At 44.0% G+C, this 14049-nt stretch overlaps 1 protein-coding gene across 1 annotated transcript in view; it reads right to left on the minus strand.

Moving 5' to 3' along the window:
* Nucleotides 1–14049, minus strand: part of ZFR (zinc finger RNA binding protein) — a 306684-nt gene that overhangs the window by 50735 nt on the left and 241900 nt on the right. Inside the window, 1 exon segment of the mRNA XM_030193005.1 lies at nt 1160–1301. Within this exon segment, the coding sequence (XP_030048865.1) occupies nt 1160–1301 (142 nt within the window).

Here is a 14049-nt window from a genome sequence, read left to right on the forward strand (position 1 = left end):
TAAATCTGTGGCAGTCTCAGAAAACAAGCTAAAAAGTCAACATAAAACTTATTCACCTCTAGAGGTCACAGAATCTTATTCTAATCTTAGGGATAAAAAGATGAACATTTTTAAGAAGGTATGTCCAACAAAAAATATGTAATAATTACAAAATATAGATAGGCAAATAAAATGCTTCAACAATAGATGCAAACTGATGGTTTTCAACACTGACAATGATTGGTAGTTAAAAAACAAAAAAAAAGTGTCAGTCAAGTTAGCATTATGAGCTTCATAGTACTGGGATTTATTTTACAGCAAAGGGGGAAAAAATAAAAAAGGAAACAAAGATAATTTTATCTGACCCATACGACAACAGAACCAACATACCGGACACTATCATGCTGTTGCTGCCTAAAAAGCATTTGGTGCTGTGAAAAAGTGTTACAGAGCAAACCTTAAAGCAACACTGCTGGCACCAGAATAATGGCACTCTCCAAACACAAATTCATTTATGTGCTGTGACTTCTGCTTAAGCTTGTTGACTAAGCTACTGTCTTTGTTTAAATAAATATGTACAGTGCACAACCTGAGGGTGAAATTCCCTTATCTACAAGTATACAGTTTTATATTTATGAACATGCTCCAGACCAAAGGGTAACTTCAGAGATAAAATTCTCACCTTCACCCCCAAGCAAAAGCCAACAGCAGATGTATAATTATGCCATTTTACAGAAAGGAAAATGGCACCCTGTTAACGTGATTTACCTAATTTCACATTCAAACCACATAATGATCTACCTTTAAGTATGCCATGTCTAATTTTTGTCAAAGCATAACCTTCTGCCAAGTGAGCTTGAACTCACCTGCTGAGTCTTTCTTCATCAATTTACTACTTAACATCACTAGTTATGTTATAGGACAATTTTGTATCATTTCCTTGAAATCTAAGGTTAAATATTGTTAATGAAAAAATATCATATGAATAAATTCAATACTAAAGAGTTTTGGCTTTGTGGCACCACATATCAAGAAAGTGGATGATTTGCTCTAAATACAGAAATACAGATGCTGTGCCAGCATGTTGACTTCCAGGGTGCAATATCATTAAAAAAAAAAAAAAAGATAACGTGTATAAAACCAGTTAATATAAAGAAAGCATGGTTATCATCTTTCCAACCTCCATCCCTCATGGTCTCTTCTCTAATGACTGGAGAAGTCAGTGTGATGGTAACTTGCATTCTGGGCTCCACACATGAATTCAGAACAACAGCTGCTTCAGGTATGGCACATTTTATGTCATATTTCTCTGGACTTATTACCTAGTTGCAAGAGAAGAAAAATAACTAAATGTAAAAATATATGAACAGAAAAGAGAAACTTGGAAAACAATATCTTAATATGGTGCACTGAATGACACAAAATAACAGAAAAATAAAGGTCACAAAAACCCATCTAATTTGCCCACTGCCAATTCAATACTGAAGAGCCCACCAAATCTTAGATGTTACCTAAGGATTCCTCTTCCTTGCATATAAACTATCTCAAATTCTATTAGTATTTTGGTCTCTACCACCTTTACTACTACTACTTAACATTTCTAAAGCGCTACTAGGGTTACGCAGCGCTGTACAATTTAACATAAAAGGACAGTCCCTGCACAAAGAGCTTACAATCTAAAGGACAAGTGAATAGTCAGTTCGATAGGGGCAGTCAAATTGGGGCAGTCTGGATATCCTGAAGGTAAGAGTTAGGTGCCGAAGGCAGCATTGAAGTGGTGGGCTTTAAGCAAAGACTTGAAGATGGGCAGGGAGGGGGCTTGACGTAAGGGCTCAGGAAGGTTTACTGGGAGGCTGTTTCATTCACTATTTTATTTTGTTTTATAAAGTCAAACTCTTAAGTGTACCCATTTTTAGCTTCATATCAAGAACTTTGCTGTACACCTTCTTTCCATTTAAAAATGCTTGCTTCTTAAGCATTACTTGTTTCTTTGAAGTATTTTATTATTTTCACCATATCCCACCAGTGGCGTAGCTACGTGGGGCCTGAGGGGGCTGGGGCCCCCGCAGATTCACCCCAGGACCCCCCTCCCGGTGAACCCGCCCCCGCCGCCGCCTACCTTTACTTTTGCTGGCGGGGGATCCCACTCCCCGCCAGCCGACGTCTTCTCAGTCCTTCCTGCACTTCAATTTGTTTGCTGACGTCCCGCCAGCAAAAGTAAAGGTGGCTGCAGCGGCGGCGGGTTCGCGGCGGCAATGTCGGCGGTGGGGGGGGGCGGCGCCGGGGGGAGGGCTAAAATGTGCCCCCTCCCCCCGGGCTCGGACCTCTCTCCCACGGAAGGCTGGCTACGCCCCTGTATCCCACCTTCTCAAATTTTTGAGTTTACATATATGCAGTGTAAGTTATTTCAAGGAATTTAATTGTGAAGATTGTAGCTAATTTTCATAGCCAATACCTTTGGACCCTGTAGTGAAACTGGGAACTTTCATGTTTAGGATTTGTAATGCTGCCCTACGACTTTTTTTTCCCTTCAGTGCGTTTCCTTTGTTTGACCAGCAGGTGGTGTCTGACCTCTGCATTATAGCTGTAACAGAGGTCTGTTTTCTTTTTATCTACATTCCCCAAAAGGGAAAAGTAACCTGCAGTGTCATTGGTCAAACATCCTTAGTGCTAATGCTCTGTGCCCTAATTGGCACCTGAAGCCAAAGACCTAGCTCAGAATGTTGGGAGTGTGAAGGGAACAGACCTCTGCACTGAGGCCCTGTTCAATTCCTGTGAGCAGTTTCCTTTCCTGATCTTCACAGGTACTACTTAGGTAGTAAAAAAGTGTTTAGTTAGTGTCACGAAATGACTAGCACCCACCTGGGGCTAAACCTGCGACCAGCTAAATGGTCCAACCCAGCACTGCTCAGGCCCACCTGCACCTGTGCACACGCTCCTACAGTGGGTGGTATCCTCCACCCAACACAATGGGTTCTGCCTGCCCGGTGGTTTCTAAGGACACTGGGACCACAATACTAAGGGTCCCACAGTTCCTAGAAAACACCCACAGACCAAAAACACAATCTACCAGGATTCTGAGACAGTCCAGGACAACAGAGCTAATAAACTAATAAGGTTTATTATCAGAAAAAGGTATAACAGTGAATGGTGAAAAGGTGTAAGCAAACAGGTAAAAATAACAGGAATCAACATTAAAACTAAACACTTTACTACTTTAGTACCTGGGGAGCTTAGGAAAAATAACTGCTCAAAGGATTTGAACAGGGTCTCAGTGCAGAGATCTCCACTCTCCCACTCTGAGACTGGGAGATTCCAGCACATTCTGGCTGAATCTTGCACTTCAGGGCCAATCAGGGCCCACAGCATTTCCTCTCTTCCTGTGGAAGATAAGCTGAAAAGAAAACAGCTGAAGCTTCAAAGAACAGGACAGGCACCACCTGCTGGCCAATTAAGGGAAATGCACCGAGGGGAAAAAAGATGTCATACAGCAACATAACAACAGACCTAAATCCCGTTTTGTCACAATAAGTGTTAATACTGCGGCTGTGTTATTTACCTGTTTCTGTTTGCCGTTTACCACTCTTAATGTTCACTGTTTTAGTTTTTTTTTTTTAAATAATAAATCTATTAGTTTGTTAGCTCTGCTGTCCTGGACTGACTTAGAATCCTTGGCAGTTTGTGTTCTTGGTCTGTGAGACCCCTAGGACCTTGGCCCCAGTGTTCCTAAAAACCACTGGGGAAATAACTTGTGAATGGAAGATTCGTCCAGAGGCAAGCATGACCCAGTAGGCGGGTAGGGGGTATGCCAGTGTAGGTGCACATTCGCAGGTGCAGGCGGGACTGGGCAGTGCTGGGTAGGAACATCCAGGTAGCCACAGGGTTAACACCCCAGGTGGGTGCTAGGGGTAGCACTCAAGTGCTACGTGAAGGATCCATCTATCTTTTGTCTATATTCTTTTGAGATATTGCTTCCAGAATGGGACAGCACATTATGTATGATCTCACCAATAACCTCTGTAATGGCATTCCAACCTCCATCTCAGTTGATACCACCTTTACCTTGCATATCCGGACAGTCCTCTAACACAGACGGCACAAACCAGTGTCCCCCTGCAGGCCGGGTGTACAGTGCAGCGTGATTGTTCGTGAGAAAAAAAAAACAAGTGGCTGAACAGCGTATCACTGAAATCTTGTAGCGCAGTCCAGATTACCTGGAATACACGAAGGATGAGAGGGGGAGCTGTCTCCTGGGCTGACCAAGCAACTCAAGTGTGTAGTCTGGCTAAAGAAATGTCCCACCCTAGGTAAGATGCAGTCACTGTCAGCACCCCGTGAGGATGAGTAAGTTGAAAAAGGGAGACCTAGAGTCATAAAGGGAGACCTAGAGTTAAAGTGGACCAAAGAGTCCACCAAAAAAGAGAATAAGCTGTGGGGACAACCAGTTGATGTCATCCAGAGTCCCTGTGGCCCGACGGCATGTAAAAATTAGGCATGAGTGTTACATGGATGGTGGGGGCCATATGATTAAACAACCGCAGCATCTGCTGAGGTGCAACCGGCAGACAGCTCGAATCTGGGTGGCAAGAATGACAAGTGTGTCCCCCCTCCCTCCACATAGGAAAACACTAAAGCTGGAGGAGTATTGAAGGGAACTTGGGGGGAGGGGCTCGGATCCCTGTCTGTATGTTCAGAACACCCCCTCTGAATAATGAAACAAGGATTACCTGCAAAAAATTATTTCATCCCCCCCCCCTAATTGTTCTGTGTGCTATTTTCAATCCTTACTAACTAGATCAGGCTGCAGGGTGGCCTTGTGAAACTGTGCAAGGACAGCCATGTGACCCGCACTCCTCCTGACTAGACTGGACACAAAAACATGTTTACACAGTTAGCATTATTTGTTGGGCAAGTGATGGGAGAAGGGGAAGTTCACCCTTCACTGAAACACAGATGTGTGCGAGTGTGGAGATGGTTATACAAGATCTTGGGGAGGGAGGTGCATCAAGAGAATGGAAAAAACCCTGTTTTTTTCTGTATTTTTGCTGACCAATGTTAAGGTCATGTCTAGGGCCACATACTGTACAAGACTTCTTAGAATTACAAGCTTTTAGTACATAAGTACCATGCATATAGAGTGGTCCAATGTAATTAAGGTAACTTTAATGGATATTTAGATTTATATTCATCTTTGGGTCAATATTTCCTGTGTTTTATACAGTTTGAAACTTGTAGTTCAGGAGCTTGAAAAGGTGAGCTCTGGGTCGATCCTCCGCCTGTAAAAGAAGTGGAATGGCAGCTACCATAACCTCACCAAAAGAAAAGGAAAGGTCTTGTAGATGGGGAGATGGCCTTCACTCCTTTGGAGGTGAGGGGGCCAGATGGTATTAAATAGGACTTCTGCTCCAAGAAGCATCTGAGATCTTCATCTGACTCCCATGCGCCTCTCATTGGTGTTAGCCACAAACTCCTCATGGGAGGACAGACTGAATCTGGCTCAACCGAGAGGAACGCTGACCCCGAGAGGGGCGTCAAGTAGTGGACTCCAGGCTTGACTTTGATGAAAATTGCTGGTGCCGACTGTCCATTGATGTAGGTGGCAATTGACGCAAGAGCTGCATGCGACACTGGTGCTGGAGGCCTCACCACAGGCTTGAAGCCACGCGGGGCCAACTTGAGAAGCATAACCGGCGCAAGCACCCTCAGCGCCAATGCCCTCTGAACAAAGCCAGGAACTCAGGGAGCAAGGCTCAGATGTGCCCATAGAGGGACGTCAGTGTAGAGACAAGCTGTAAAAGCAGAAGAGCCTCACCACAGGCTGAGGGCCAAATGGGGCTGAGTGGAGAGGCATGGCAGGTGAAAGCACCCTCATAAGTACATAAGTAATGCCATACTGGGCCTAGACCAAAGGTCCATCGAGCCCAGCATCCTATCCCCGACAGCGGCCAATCCAGGTCAAGGGCACCTGGCAAACTACCCAAACGTACAAACATTTTATACAGGTTATTCTCGAAATTGTGGAGTTTTCCCAAGTCCATTTAGTAGCGGTCTATGGACTTGTCCTTTAGGAAACCGTCCAACCCCTTTTTAAACTCTGCCAAGCTAACTGCCTTCACTACGTTCTCCAGTAACGAATTCCAGAGTTTAATTACGTGTTGGGTGAAGAAAAATTTTCTCCTATTTGTTTTAAATTTACTACACTGTAGTTCCATCTCATGCCCCCTAGTCCTAGTATTTTTGGAAAGCGTGAACAGACGCTTCACATCCACCTGTTCCACTCCACTCATTATTTTATATAACTCTATCATGTCTCCCCTCAGCCGTCTCTTCTCCAAGCTGAAAAGCCCTAGCCTCTTTAGTCTTTCTTCATAGGGAAGTCGTCCCATCCCTGCTATCATTTTTGTCGCCCTTCGCTGCACCTTTTCCAGTTCTACTATATCTTTCTTGAGATGCAGCGACCAGAATTGAACACAATACTCAAGGTGAGGTCACACCATGGAGCAGCACACTGAGCAGAAGGTTTCAGTGTATTATCAACAATGACACCCAGATCCCTTTCTTGGTCCGTAACTCCTAACGTGGAACCTTGCATGACGTAGTTATAATTCAGGTTCTTTTTTCCCCACATGCATCACCTTGCACTTGTTCACATTAAACGTCATCTGCCATTTAGCCGCCCAGTCTCCCAGTCTTGTAAGTCCTTCTGTAATTTTTCACAATCCTCTCACAAATTAACGACTTTGAATAACTTTGTCATCAGCAAATTTAATTACCTCGCTGGTTACTCCCATCTCTAAATCATTTATAAATATATTAAAAAGCAGCGGTCCTACCACTGACCCCTGAGGAACCCCACTAACTACCCTTCTCCATTGTGAATACTGCCCATTTAACCCCACTCTCTGTTTCCTATCCTTCAACCAGTTTTTAATCCACAATAAGACATTTCCTCCTATCTCATGACCCTCCAATTTTCTCTGTAGCCTTTCATGAGGTACCGTATCAAACGCCTTTTGAAAATCCAGATACACAATATCAACTGGCTCCCCTTTGTCCATGTTTGTTTACTGCTTCAAAGTAAATTGGTCAGGCAAGATTTCCCCATACTAAAGCTGTGCTGACTTGGTCTCAGTAATCCATGTCCTTGGATGTGCTCTGTAATTTTGTTTTTAATAATAGCCTCTACCATTTTCCCCGGCACCGACGTCAGACTCACCGGTCTATAATTTCCTGGATCTCCCCTGGAACCTTTTTTAAAAATCGGCGTTACATTGGCCACCCTCCAATCTTCCGGTACCACGCCCGATTTTAAGGATAAATTGCATATCACTAACAGAAGCTCCACAAGCTCATTTTTCAGTTCTATCAGTACTCTAGGATGTATACCATCCTGGTCCAGGAGATTTGCTACTCTTCAGTTTGCTGAACTGCCCCATTACGTCCTCCAGGTTTACTGTGAATTCAGTAAGCTTCTCTGACTCGTCCGCTTGAAATACCATTTCCGACACTGGTATCCCGCCCAAATCTTTCTGTGAAGACCGAAGTAAAGAATTCATTCAATCTCTCCACTACGTCTTTGTCATCCTTGATCACACCTTTTACCCCTCGGTCGTCCAGCCGCCCAACCGATTCTCTTGCCGGCTTCCTGCTTTTAATATACCGAAAATCTTTTTTACTATATATTTTTTTTGCCTCTAATGCTATCTTTTTTTTTCGTAATCCCTCTTGGCCTTCAACACCAATGCACTCTGAAAAAAGCCAGCCAGCAGATCATGGAGCAAGGTTCCTAGTTCCAATGCTCCGAGACGCACGCAGCAGCACCAGCTGGAAGTCCTTCTGGCATGGACACTCCTTGGGGAGTGAATGCCTCAGTGCCCCGAAACTCATGGCACCATGCATCTTCATATGGTTAAGTTGCAATGACAAGATTGTAAGCTCTTTTGAGCAGGAACTGTCTTTTCTTCATGTTCAATTGTGAAGCGCTGTGTACGACTGGTAGCGCTACAGAAATGATTTGTAGTAGTAGTATTCACGATCCTTGGTACCAACAAGGATGAGTCTCGTGTCAATTTCGACATCGGTTGGCCCCAGAGGTTTGCATAATGGCCAACGTTGAGGCAGGTGTCGATGCAAACACAGACATCAATGCCAACGTTGAGGCCTCAGCTTCAAAAAGAGCTCCTCATGAGCCACTCTGGATAACTGGGTTCTGGCTTTGATCTGAAGATAGAGAACCCAATTAGAAGGGGTATGTTCAGACTCCAAACACAGAAAAGAGTGGCCGTGCTGATGAGAGGGGCCAAGATGACGTCGGGAGCAGGTAAGTGATCGCAGTACTCCTCCATACCTCTGTGTTCTCTGGACACTACTGCTTCTGCCATCAGCTTGCTGAAACGGGGAAGCAGATAGGCGATTCGAAGAGCTTTCCTCTAGCTCAGACGGTGCCAAGGTGTTTGGTGCAGACCACATTGGAGGGAGCGGCACTGTGGCTCACTGTTATTACAGAGCCTGCTTCAGGAGGTCCATTGAGGGATTCGGGCATCTCAGCCTGGAACAGAAGCTGATCCCCCTGCAACCCAGAAAGCACACTGGCAGTGGGGTTGGAGGTAGTTTCCTGTTCCGAAGTGGCTGGAGGACACTGTCTCCAAGGAGGGATGGTCGAACAGGAGCTTTATGAGCCTGGGCTGATAGGGAGAAGATCTGCACTGGCAGTTGGAGGAGGGGAGAAGGAAGCTTCTGGAGGTAACTGATGGTGAAATTGGAAAACCGGCTGTGGTCACATTGGATACTTTATGCAGGCTGTTAAGTATATGGGCACTAACCTTAAACTGACATTATCCGAGTTAAAAAAATGAGTTAGTGGTGACTTCATCTACAGTGGTGAGCCACGGAGAGTTGTTAAAGTTACAGGGAGAACAACTGGAGACACAGGCTGAGCAATTGGTTGAAATGAGAAGTTTGAAAATGTCTTTATTGAAGGAAAGATCTTTGGTTGATCAAAAGCTGGAACTTATGGAAAATCAAATAAGGAAGAATAATTTAAGATTTTTTTAACTTCCCTAGATATATTACCTTGATTTATTTGTTACATTTGTATCCCACATTTTCCCACCTATTTGCAGGCTCAATGTGGCTTACATGGTACCGGAGTGGCGTTCGCAAACTCCGGTGAAAACAAATACAATGTGATGTTGTGGTAGACAAAGTTCATGTGGTTCAGTCAACAGAAGATTTGTGTTATGTCCATTATGTACTTTACTTATGTTGTGTTGCAGAGTTCAGGCATTCAAGCTGGGTCTGCGGGGTATGCCTTTTCGAACAAGTTAGTCTTTAGTGATTTCCGGAAGTTTAGGTGGTTGTATGTTTTCAGGGCTTATGGTAATGCGTTCCACAGTTGTGTGCTTATATAGGAAAAACGGATGCGTAAGTTGATTTGTATTTGAGTTCTTTGCAGCTTGGGTAGTGCAGATTTAGATATGTTCGTGTAGATTTGGATGTGTTTCTGACTGGTATGTCAATGAGGTCTGTCATGTATCCCGGGGCTTCACCGTAGATTATTTTGTGAACCCAGGTACAGATTTTGAAGGCAATGCGTTTTTTGATTGGGAGCCAGTGTAGTTTTTCACGGAGAGGGTTTGCGCTTTCAAATCGCGTTTTTCCGAATATAAGCCTGGCTGCTGTGTTTTGGGCGGTCTTAAGTTTCTTTAAGGTTTGTTCTTTGCATCCCGCATAGATTCCATTGCAGTAGTCTACTTGGCTTAGTACCATTGATTGTATCAGGTTGCAAAATGTTGCCCTCGGGAAGAATGGTTTCAAACGTTGAGTGAAACATTTTCTTTGTTGTGGATTTCACTTGGCTCTCAAGTGTTAGATTACGGTCTAATGTAACGCCAAGGATTTTCAGGTTGTCTGAGATAGAGAGGGTGTAGTTTGGAGTGTTGATACTTGTGGGGTTGTCCATGCTGTATTGGGATGAGAGGATGAGACAGTGCGTTTTTTCTTTATTGAGTTTTAGTTGAAATGCATTTGCCCAGGAGTCCATGATGTTCAAGCTGAGCTTGATTTGGTTGGTGATTTCTGTCAGTTCGTGTTTATAAGGAATGTATATTGTGACATCGTCTACATAGATGAAAGGGTTCAGGCCTTGGTTGGATAATGACTTGGCTAGTGGGGTCATCATTAGGTTGAAGAGGATCGGTGATAGCGGTGATCCTTGAGGTACTCCGCAAGTCTGCTTTCCATGGTGATGATATTTTTGAGTTTCATTACACTTGATATGTTCTTGTGGTTAGAAAACCCTTGATCCAGCTAAGTATATTTCCACCAATCCCGAAGTAATCTAGTAGTCTTAGTAATAAATTATGGTTTACCATGTCGAATGTGCTGGACATATCGAATTGGAGGAGCAGGATGCTTTTGCCCTTTGCTATTTCTTGCTTGAATTTGGCTAGGAGAGTAATTAATACTGTTTCAGTTCTGTGGAGGGGGCGGAATCCTGATTGGGATTCGTGTAATATTGAAAATTTGTCTATATAATCAGTAACTTGTTTGGATACCATGCTTTCCATTAGTTTGATTATCAGCGGGACAGATGCTACTGGACGGTAGTTGGTGATTTCATTTGTTTTTTTCTTGGTATCTTTTGGTATGGGGTGAGTAGGATATTGCCAGAGTTATAACTGAATAGCTGTGAGGAAAGTTTGGAGCAGGACAACTGTGCCTTTAAGAGAACAGAAGGGTCAAGAGTGTGGAAAGGAAAAGGAAATCAGTAACTGTGTGCATTGTCTGGATGTTAATTGATCAGCATTTGAGTGAAGCCATAACTACAGCAACATTGGATGGTCTGTTAAAGTTAAAATGCATTTACTAGATGAGTGGAGCCTGTGAGAGAAGCAGAAAATTGTGGAGGTTTAAACTAAATCCAGTGTCTGCCTGCCTGTTAGCATTTCCTGGTGGCCTGCATTCTTGATAGAGATTAAGTTTAAACACCCTCTCCTGCACAGAAGCGACCCCTCCCATCTGGCTCACCAGTAAGCAATGTAAATAGCTATTGAAAGAAGCATCAGCAGGATGTGCCTTTGAGACAGCCATCTGCACCATGTTTAAAGAAATCAGTGACTATGCTTGCACTGCCTATGTTAATTGATCTGCATTTGAGTGGATGGTTTAAAGTTTAAAATGGTGGATGGTTTAAAGTTTAAAATGCATTTGTCAGAAAAGCTAAGTTGTGAAAAAGCAGAAAATTTGCAGAGGTTTAAAAACCAAAAGCTTTGAGAAGACTGTGCTAGCACTGGGTCACATTCCAGAGAGCCATTAAGTCAAAAGTACCCTCCCTGCTGGGGATCAAAGACAGAGAGAAATCAGAAGGAGAAACTATTTTTGTAGTTAGGGAAGAGGCATGTTGAAGCATGTAGTTTAGGTGGGATGTGAGGTCTGCTATGAAGCGGTTGGGGCGGATTTTATTAGGTAGCTGGGACAGGTATCTAGTTTACAGTGTGTGTTGGTGAACCTTCTAATCGCCTGGGTGACTGTTTCGACAGTGATGAGGGCAAAGTTTGACCATGTTCGATCAGCTGGGTATTCTCCAAAGGTTGGGTCCAGTTCATCAAGAAAGTTTTCGATATCGGTGTTGTCCTGAGGTAGTGTGTTGCGTAGGTTTATACAATTTTTTCATTGAAGTACTTAGCAAGTTTGTCGGCGGATGGGATGTCTGTGTTTGTTGTAGTGACCGAAGTGGTGTCTAGGAGTTTGTTCACGAGTTGGTATAATTTCTTCGAGTCTTTGTAGTCTGTCCCTATTTTAGTTTTATAGTATGATCTTTTGGTCTGTCTTATAGCTTATTTGTATTTTCTTTGGGTTTGTTTTCTGTTTGACCCTTCCAATATTATTGTGGACTAAATATGGATTTTTTTGACTGATATTTGATTGTTTCCCCTATGGAGATGGTGCATAAATATTTTCAGGAGGTTTTGCAGATACCTGTTGAGAGTTTACCACCTCTCTTAAGAACTGTATATATGACATTAGGGGTGCAACCCGATAATGCTACTCCAGCTCGAGGGAAGAGACGATCCAAGTGACTTGGACAAACAGCTTTTTTGGAAAGTTCCTTGGATATTATAACAACTAGCACAACTCTCTTAGTGACTTCTGTGCTGGAACAAGATGGGGATTTTGTCTTGAGATTGTATTTCCATCATTTGAATGATCAATTTTTAGGTTCTAATATACGTATATTTCTCGATTTGCTGCAGGTGACACAGAAGCGTAGGAAAGAATTCTTATGCTGAAATTTCCTACCAAATGATGCATTACATATAACTCAAAAAAATTTCACTTTTTGAACCTAAACAATTGACTGAGTTTATTATAGCCAGGGAAGGTATTGGTGCACTAGTAAGTCCTAGCACTCAAATTACAATAATGTGAACTGGCTGCAGACTTCTGTTTAGTTTTCTGCTCTCTTTGTAATATTATATTACCTCGATTAGATTTCTGTTTGACCCTTCCAATATATTGTAGACTAAATATGGATTTTTAATTAATATTTGATATTTCTTTTCTGATCTTCAAGTTTATTTGTATACTTGATATGTATGAATAAAGCACCACTTTGCCAGCATGGGACATCCCCCAACCCCCCCCCCCCCCCCGTAAAACCAAAACACTCTCAGTTCACAACCCCCTTCACCACCCCCCTCCCCCTTTAAATTAAGACACACAATATAAAAAAAAACTCAAGACACTCGCCTCCATCCTCCCACTGCTCCCTACCCTCCCTCACTTACACACACACACGAACTCTCTGTGATACACACACAGACACACTGTCACACACACACACACAAACTACCTGTGTGACACACATGATCTTTCACTATCACAAACAATCACCACCCCCCTCCCCACCAACACCCCACTAAAAAACACTCACACACACATACACTGATGCGGCACAGGAAGAGATGCACACTCACTCTCTCTATCACCCATGCAACCAAAACCATCCGCAACATCATCCCACTTTGCAAGCACGAGACATCCCCCATACCCCCGCCCCCCCCCCCCAAAAACAAAACCCTCTTAGATCAACACACCCTGCCCCCATCCCTCTTTCACTGTGAGACACATACACAATACCACAAAAACACAGATACTCTGCACCAACCTCCCAATCCACCCACCCTCTCTTACACACACACCCCCACACAAACTCTCTCTGTGACACACACAGACACACTCTTTCACTAACACACACAGACAGACAACCACTGCCCCCCTCCCCCTCAGAACCCCACAAAAAAACACCCCCCCACATACACTGATGCGGAACATGGATACACACAATCTATCTCTCTCTATCATCCCTGCAACAGTAACCACCCACAAAGCCACACATCACTTTATCCCACTTTGACAGCACAGAACATCCCCCAACCCCCCCCCCCCCAAAAAAAAGGAAAACCCCCCAACAGCACCAGACTAATACGAGCCAGCAACAACACAGCCGAACCACCCACTCCACAACAAACGCTGACCCCCCATCCAAGCACCCTGCCACACCCTCTCAGATCAACTTCCCCCCTCCTTTCACACACACACAAGCAGGGGAGAGAGGGGAATCACTGGGTGGCTGGAGGGGGAGCAGGGGACAGAGGAGACTCACTGGGTGGCGAGAGGGGGGCAGGGGAGAGAAGAGCATCGCTGGGTGTATACGGGGGGGGGGGGGCAAGGAAAAAGGATAATCACTGGGTGGCTGGAGGGGGAGCAGGGGAGAGAGGAGAATTGCTGGGTGGCTGGAGGGGGGGGGGGGGCAGGGAACAGAGCAGACACACTCGCACCCAGCAGTCTCACTCTCTCTCTCTCTCACACACAGTCACTCACACACACTCTCTCAAACATACACACTCCAACAAAAACCTTGCTAGCACCCATTTCATTTGTGTCAGAAACTGGCCTGATTTACTAGTTTTGAATAAGTTGTAGTCTAGATCTAGATCTAAGAGTAGACACCCCTCTGCTTCAAGAGAAAACTTGGATTAAATTGGGATCTAAAGAAAGACATTTTTA

The sequence above is a fragment of the Microcaecilia unicolor genome, chromosome 2 (genome assembly GCF_901765095.1).
Source record: "Microcaecilia unicolor chromosome 2, aMicUni1.1, whole genome shotgun sequence".
Lineage (NCBI taxonomy): Eukaryota > Metazoa > Chordata > Amphibia > Gymnophiona > Siphonopidae > Microcaecilia > Microcaecilia unicolor.